We start from the raw sequence: 6000 nt of genomic DNA on the forward strand, positions 1-6000 counted from the left end.
CTTTACACCCAATTCTGGTCTCAGGTCCCTCTTTACACCCAAGTCTGGTCTCTGAGCCCTCTTGACACAATTTTGGTTTTTAGTTCCAGTTTTTAGCCCCAGCACTCTTACATCTGCTTTTGGTCTGGACCATTTTTACACTCACTTCTGGCTCGGGGACCATCTTTAAACCCAGATTTGTCCTTCGGACTCTCTTTGCACCCAGGTTACGCCTTGCACCTCCCTCTCTGCCCACTTTAGGACCTACCCCGAGATCCCGCTCCCCTCACTTTATAATTCCCTCCCTGGGCCCCACAAAATCAAACAGACAACAGGAAGTCATTCAGCCCCTCTTGAGCCTGCTACCCCCCCATTTCAACACCATCACACCTGATCTTCTAACTCGACCCCACTCTCCCTCCCGCTCCCCTCAGCTCCCTCTGCGTCTGAGGGTCTCTCTCCATCTCTTCCCCCATCTCCAGTAGACTTGCCGGCTGAGGGTCGCAGATTTCTGTGGGTGGGGGGTGGGTGGCGGGGGGGGGGGGGGGTGCGGTGGATGGAGAGTCCCAGAGATTCACCTCCCTCCGAGGGGAGATATCTCTCCTCGTCTCAGTCCGAAATGGCCTTTCCCTTATCCCCGGGACTGTGACCCCCCTCCTCCCCCTCATTCTAGACCGTCCTACTGGGGGCAGGGGGCCAAAGAAGCAACGCCTCTCAGGATTGAGCCTGACCAACAACCTCCCCCCGTCTCCGAATTTGATCCAATGAGACCTCCTCTCGCTCTCCTAAACTCCGGAGAATATTGGCACGTTACTAACTCTCCAATTATTTTCAGATTCCCCCTCTCACTCGATGTTTGAGAAGCGATGGCTGCGGTTAAGGACAAAGAGGCATTTCAGAGACTGAACTTCCTTTATCAGGTGATGGTCAATCATTCATTCTGGTCTCTGTATCCTCTCGGTTAGACCACACTCGGAGCACCGTGCACGGTTCCGGTCTCCGTATCCCTCGGTTAGACCACACTCGGAGCACCGTGCACAGTTCCGGTCTCCGTATCCCTCGGTTAGATCACACTCGGGGCACCGTGCACTGTTCCGGTCTCCGTATCCCTCGGTTAGACCACACTCGGAGCAACGTGCACAGTTCCGGTCTCCGTATCCCCTCGGTTAGACCACACTGGGAGCACCGTGCACAGTTCCGGTCTCCGTATCCCCTCGGTTAGACCACACTTGGAGCACCGTGCACAGTTCCGGTCTCCGTATCCCCCTCGGTTAGACCACACTTGGAGCACCGTGCACAGTTCCGGTCTCTGTATCCCTTGGTTAGACCACACCGGGAGCACCGTGCACAGTTCCGGTCTCCGTATCCCTCGGTTAGACCACACTGGGAGCACCGTGCACAGTTCCGGTATCCGTATCCCTCGGTTAGACCACACTGGGAGCACCGTGCACAGTTCCGGTCTCCGTATCCCTCGGTTAGACCACACTGGGAGCACCGTGCACAGTTCCGGTCTCCATATCCCCCTCGGTTAGACCACACTCGGAGCACCATGCATAGTTCCGGTCTCCCTATCCCCTTGGTTAGACCACACTCGGAGCACCGTGCACAGTTCCGGTCTCCGTATCCCTCGGTTAGACCACACTCGGAGCACCGTGCACAGTTCCGGTCTCCATATCCCTCGGTCAGACCTCACTCGGAGCACCGTGCACAGTTCCGGTCTCCGTATCCCCCTCGGTTAGACCACACTGGGAGCACCGTGCACAGTTCCGGTCTCTGTATCCCTCGGTTAGACCACACTGGGAGCACCGTGCACAGTTCCGGTCTCCGTATCCCTCGGTTAGACCACACTGGGAGCACCGTGCACAGTTCCGGTCTCCGTATCCCCCTCAGTTAGACCACACTCGGAGCACCGTGCACAGTTCCGGTCTCCGTATCCCTCGGTTAGAGCACACTGGGAGCACCGTGCACAGTTCCGGTCTCCGTATCCCCCTCAGTTAGACAACACTCGGAGCACCGTGCACAGTTCCGGTTTCTCTCTCTCTGCCTTTCTCTCACACGCTCTTTCTCTCTCTATCCCCCTAACAGGCTGCTCACTGTGTGCTCGGTCAGAACCCTGAGAACCAGGAGCTTGCAAGATTTTACTGTTACACCCAGCGATCAATCAGCAAAAGACTCGTCCTTCGGCAGTGAGTATCACAGAGGAATCGACAGCAGAGAGTGCAAGGGGGAAGGAAGAGAGAGCGAGGGGGAGGGCAGAGAGAGCGAGGGGGAGGGGGAGGGAGAGAGTGGGGGTGGGAGATAGTGAGGGGGGGAGGGAGAGAGAGACCGAGGGGGGAGGGAGAGAGAGAGCGAGGGGGGAGGGAGAGAGAGCGAGGGGGGAGGGAGAGAGAGCGAGGGGGAGGGAGAAAGATCGAGGTGGAGGGGGAGGGAGCGAGAGCGAGGGGGAGGGAGAGAGAGCAGGGGGAGGGAGAGAGAACGAGGGGGAGGGAGAGAGAGCAGGGGGAGCGAGAGGGAGCGAGGGGGACGGAGAGAGAGCGAGGGGGAGGGAGAGAGCGAGGGGGAGGCAGAGAGAGCGAGGGGGGAGAGGGAAGGGGAGAGCAAGAGAGGAGGGAGAGAGGGAAGGGGGGAGAGCGAGGAGGGAGGGAGAGCGAGCGAAGGAGAGAGTGCGCGCGAGCGAGGGAGAGAGTGTGTGAGAGAGAGGGAGAGAGTGTGTGTGTGAGAGAGAGGGAGAGAGTGTGTGTGTGAGAGAGAGGGAGAGAGTGTGTGTGTGAGAGAGAGGGAGAGTGTGTGCGCGAGCGAGGGAGAGTGTGTGCGCGAGCGAGGGAGAGTGTGTGCGCGAGCGAGGGAGAGTGTGTGCGCGAGAGCGGGAGAGTGTGTGCGCGAGAGAGGGAGAGAGTGTGCATGAGAGAGGGAGAGTGTGTGTGTGAGAGAGGGAGAGTGTGTGTGTGAGAGAGGGAGAGTGTGTGCGTGAGAGAGGGAGAGTGTGTGCGTGAGAGAGGGAGAGTGTGTGCGTGAGAGAGGGAGAGTGTGTGCGTGAGAGAGGGAGAGTGTGTGCGTGAGAGAGGGAGAGTGAGTGCGTGAGAGAGGGAGAGAGTGTGTGTGAGAGAGAGAGTGTGTGTGAGAGAGAGAGAGTGTGTGAGAGAGTGTGAGAGTGTGCGCGAGAGAGGGAGAGAGTGTGCGCGAGAGAGGGAGAGAGTGTGCGCGAGAGAGGGAGAGAGTGTGCGCGAGAGAGGGAGAGAGTGTGCGCGAGAGAGGGAGAGAGTGTGCGCGAGAGAGGGAGAGAGTGTGCGCGAGAGAGGGAGTGTGCGCGAGAGAGGGAGAGAGTGTGCGCGAGAGAGGGAGCGAGTGTGCGTGAGAGAGGGAGAATGTGTGTGTGAGAGAGAGGGAGAGAGTGTGTGTGAGAGACAGCATGTGTGTGTGAGAGAGAGTATGTGTGTGAGAGTGTGTGTGAGAGAGGGCGAGAGTGTGTGAGAGAGAGAGTGTGTGAGAGAGTGTGTGAGAGAGTGTGTGAGAGAGTGTGAGAGTGTGTGTGAGAGTGTGTGTGAGAGTGTGAGAGTGTGTGTGAGAGTGTGAGAGTGTGTGTGAGAGAGTGTGAGAGTGTGTGTGAGAGAGTGTGAGAGTGTGTGTGAGAGAGCGTGAGAGTGTGTGTGAGAGAGGGAGAGTGTGTGAGAGAGAGAGAAAGTGTGTGTGAGAGAGAGAGTGTGTGTGAGAGAGTGTGAGAGTGTGTGAGAGAGGGAGAGAGTGTGTGTGAGAGAGGGAGAGAGTGTGTGTGAGAGAGGGAGAGTGTGTGTGTGAGAGAGAGGGAGAGAGTGTGTGAGAGAGGGAGAGAGTTTGTGTGAGAGAGGGAGAGTGTGTGTGTGAGAGAGAGGGAGAGAGTGTGTGAGAGAGGGAGAGAGAGTGTGTGAGAGAGGGAGAGAGTGTGTGTGAGAGAGGGAGAGTGTGTGTGTGAGAGAGGGAGAGTGTGTGTGTGAGAGAGGGAGAGTGTGTGTGTGAGAGAGGGAGAGTGTGTGTGTGAGAGAGGGAGAGAGTGTGTGTGAGAGAGGGAGAGAGTGTGTGTGAGAGAGGGAGAGTGTGTGTGAGAGAGGGAGAGAGTGTGTGTGAGAGAGGGAGAGAGTGTGTGTGAGAGAGAGGGAGAGAGTGTGTGTGAGAGAGAGGGAGAGAGTGTGTGAGAGAGAGGGAGAGAGTGTGTGTGAGAGAGGGAGAGAGTGTGTGTGAGAGAGGGAGAGAGTGTGTGTGAGAGAGGGAGAGAGTGTGTGTGAGAGAGGGAGTGTGTGTGAGAGAGGGAGTGTGTGTGAGCGAGGGAGAGAGTGTGTGTGAGCGAGGGAGAGTGTGTGCGATAGAGGGAGAGAGTGTGTGTGAGAGAGTGAGAGAGTGTGTGTGAGAGAGGGAGAGAGTGTGTGTGAGAGAGGGAGAGAGTGTGTGTGAGAGAGAGGGAGAGAGTGTGTGTGAGAGAGGGAGAGAGTTTGTGTGAGAGAGAGAGTGTGCATGAGAGAGGGAGAGTGTGCACGTGAGAGATAGGGAGAGAGTGCGCGTGTGAGAGAGGGAGAGTGTGCGCGTGTGAGAGAGGGAGAGTGTGCGCAAGAGAGAGCAGGAGAGAGTGCGCGAGAGAGAGAGTGAGAGAGAGAGAGTGCGCGAGAGAGAGTGCACGAGAGAGAGAGAGTGCGCAAGAGAGAGAGCGCGAGAGAGTGCGCGCAAGAGAGAGAGTGCGCGAGAGAGAGTGCGCGAGAGAGAGTGCGCGAGAGAGTGTGCGTGAGAGAGAGAGTGTGCGCATGAGAGAGGGAGTGTGCGCGTGAGAGGGGGAGTGTGCGCGTGAGAGGGGGAGTGCACGTGAGAGGGGGAGTGCGCGTGAGAGGGGGAGTGCGCGTGAGAGGGGGAGTGCGCGTGAGAGGGGGAGTGTGCGCGTGAGAGGGGGAGTGTGCGCGTGAGAGGGGGAGTGTGCGCGTGAGAGGGGGAGTGTGCGCGTGAGAGGGGGAGTGTGCGCGTGAGGGGGGAGTGTGCGCGTGAGGGGGGAGTGTGCGCGTGAGGGGGGAGTGTGCGCGTGAGGGGGGAGTGTGCGCGTGAGAGGGGGAGTGTGCGCGTGAGAGGGGGAGTGTGCGCGTGAGAGGGGGAGTGTGCGCGTGAGAGGGGGAGTGTGCGCGTGAGAGGGGGAGTGTGCGCGTGAGAGGGGGAGTGTGCGCGTGAGAGGGGGAGTGTGCGCGTGAGAGGGGGAGTGTGCGCGTGAGAGGGGGAGTGTGCGCGTGAGAGGGGTAGTGTGCGCGTGAGAGGGGGAGTGTGCGCGTGAGAGGGGGAGTGTGCGCGTGAGAGGGGGAGTGTGCGCGTGAGAGGGGGAGTGTGCGCGTGAGAGGGGGAGTGTGCGCGTGAGAGGGGGAGTGTGCGCGTGAGAGGGGGAGTGTGCGCGTGAGAGGGGGAGTGTGCGCGTGAGAGGGGGAGTGTGCGCGTGAGAGGGGGAGTGTGCGCGTGAGAGAGGGAGAGAGAGTGTGCGTGTGAGAGAGAGAGTGTGCGTGTGAGAGAGAGTGCGCGCGTGTGAGAGGGAGAGAGCGCGCGTGTGAGAGGGAGAGAGCGCGCGTGAGAGAGGGAGAGAGCGCGTGTGAGAGAGGGAGAGAGTGCGCGTGAGAGAGGGAGAGAGTGCGCGTGAGAGAGGGAGAGAGTGCGCGTGAGAGAGGGAGAGAGTGCGTGTGAGAGAGGGAGTGTGTGTGAGAGAGGGAGAGAGTGTGTGTGAGAGAGGGAGAGAGTGTGTGCGATAGAGGGAGAGAGTGTGTGCGAGAGAGGGAGAGAGTGTGTGCGAGAGAGGGAGAGAGTGTGTGCGAGAGAGGGAGAGAGTGTGTGCGAGAGAGGGAGAGAGTGTGTGCGAGAGAGGGAGAGAGTGTGTGTGAGAGAGGGAGAGAGTGTGTGTGAGAGAGGGAGAGAGTGTGTGTGAGAGAGGGAGAGAGTGTGCGTGAGAGAGGGAGAGTGTGCGCGTGAGAGAGAGGGAGAGAGTGCGCGTGTGAGAGAGGGAGAGTGTGCGCGAAAGAGAGCGGGAGA

The 6000-nt window shown here is 59.3% G+C and overlaps 1 protein-coding gene across 3 annotated transcripts in view; it reads left to right on the forward strand.

Moving 5' to 3' along the window:
• rpp21 (ribonuclease P 21 subunit) overlaps nt 1-6000 on the forward strand; it is a 31224-nt gene that overhangs the window by 1886 nt on the left and 23338 nt on the right. For all 3 annotated transcript variants that reach the window (XM_041180096.1, XM_041180098.1, XM_041180097.1), the window contains exons 2-3: nt 815-899; nt 2065-2165. In XM_041180096.1, coding sequence (XP_041036030.1) covers nt 846-899; nt 2065-2165 — 155 coding nt within the window. In that variant the 5' untranslated portion in view covers nt 815-845. The remainder of the gene's footprint in view (nt 1-814; nt 900-2064; nt 2166-6000) is intronic.

Source organism: Carcharodon carcharias, chromosome 39 (genome assembly GCF_017639515.1).
Source record: "Carcharodon carcharias isolate sCarCar2 chromosome 39, sCarCar2.pri, whole genome shotgun sequence".
Lineage (NCBI taxonomy): Eukaryota > Metazoa > Chordata > Chondrichthyes > Lamniformes > Lamnidae > Carcharodon > Carcharodon carcharias.